Consider the following 1,481-nt stretch of genomic DNA (forward strand, 5'->3'; position numbering starts at 1 on the left):
CGGCACAGCCCACCAGCCCGCCAGGGGGCGGCCCGCGCCGGCCGGCGAGGAGGTACACACCCTGTCCAGGAAGCACCTGCCCACCAGCTCTGGGCAGTCCAGGTAGTTCTCCAGCTCCCTCAGGAATATCCTGGGCAGAGGGGGTCAGCAGAGGGGGCGTCAGCACGGCTCGGCCCCCCCAGCGGGCCCTCGGCCTCCACGCAGGCCTGACGCCAACCCAGGCCTGCGCCCGCTGGTTCCGGGGTGCGGGGTGCTGGGGCCGGGTGGGCATAGCCCCAGGGCTGGGATTCCCCATGCACGCCAGTCCCACCCCATTTCTGACTTGGGGTGGCTGCAGGGTATGTTCGGACCCGCCTCCACCTCCTGCTGCCAGGGCCCAGCGCCAGGCCGAGGCCCCGGGCGGGGGTCAGCCAGAGCCAGGCCTCCCTCATCGGTAGGTGGACGCTGACAGGGCAGTGTGCCGGGGGCGGCCCCGAGCCGCCAGGCAGCCCACCGGTGGTGGAAGTGGTAGATCTCCTCCATGTTCCCGAAGAGCACGTCCTTCTTGCCCTGGAGGCCGGCCGCCAGCAGGTGTGCCATCAGCGGGCTGTCCATCTCGGCCGCGTAACCCTGCGGGCAGCGGGCTCAGGGGAGGGAACCCCATCGCTGGCCGCCGTGTCTGGCGTGGCGCCTGCGGGCCCCGCGGGCCACCGAGCCCCAGAGTCATCCACCTGCTGCACCCCTGAGCGAGGTAGGGCAGGGCAGGGCACCCCGACCCCTCACCAGCCCCCCGCCGGGCAGCTCACCTCCAGCACACACAGCAGCTCGTCCACATAGACGCGTTCCGTGTCCAGGAGTTCTGTCATGACGTGCCTGGGGCGCACAGCTGTCAGGCGGCGCCCGCCCCCACCCCCACGAGGCCCAGCCAGCACCACAGTGGCCGGCTCATGCCACGGACCAGGGCCCTGGCCCCGCGGGGCCCTGCCCGGCGTGCGCACAGCCAAGCGCAGCCTGGGTCCAGTGAAGCCGACTGTGGCCGCCTGCGTGGCCAGCAGCCCCGTCTTGACTCAGCTGCTGTCAGGGCACCGGCCCGGGCTTCTCCACCCCAAGCGCCCACGTACTCTGAGGCCCCAGGGAACCACGGGGTGCAGCGTGGAACCTGCAGCCTCCCGCTCACATCTGCACCCCAACACTCGGCCTGGCGGGCCCAGCAAGGCCTCTGCGGACAGCACCAGGGGCCTGTGCAAGCTGGCGCCCTCGCCCGCCCTGCGCCCGTGCCCGCCCGCCCCGCCCCCTCACACAGGTGCACAAAATCGGCTCTCTGAGCCCTGGGCACCTTCCTCTCTGCTCAAAGCCAGGCCCTGGCGGGCAGGCAGGCCACTCCCTGCGGAGGCGCCGTGGCCCCGGCCCCGGTGGGGAGGCCCCTCCCTGCACCCCGCAGCCCGAGTGGGTGATGTGCAGAGCGGGAGCTGTGGGCAGCGTGGCAGGCCGTGGGCTCCAGC

The 1,481-nt window shown here is 72.7% G+C and overlaps 1 protein-coding gene across 1 annotated transcript in view; it reads right to left on the minus strand.

Moving 5' to 3' along the window:
- MCF2L (MCF.2 cell line derived transforming sequence-like) overlaps window positions 1–1,481 on the minus strand; it is a gene marked incomplete at its 5' end in the record, with an annotated part of 21,473 nt that overhangs the window by 6,829 nt on the left and 13,163 nt on the right. Inside the window, 3 exons of the mRNA XM_012734873.1 lie at window positions 7–130; window positions 494–609; window positions 786–1,047. Coding sequence (XP_012590327.1) covers window positions 7–130; window positions 494–609; window positions 786–1,047 — 502 coding nt within the window. The remainder of the gene's footprint in view (window positions 1–6; window positions 131–493; window positions 610–785; window positions 1,048–1,481) is intronic.

This window comes from Condylura cristata, unplaced genomic scaffold (genome assembly GCF_000260355.1).
Source record: "Condylura cristata isolate star-nosed mole 26May11 unplaced genomic scaffold, ConCri1.0 scaffold00081, whole genome shotgun sequence".
NCBI classification, from domain to species: domain Eukaryota; kingdom Metazoa; phylum Chordata; class Mammalia; order Eulipotyphla; family Talpidae; genus Condylura; species Condylura cristata.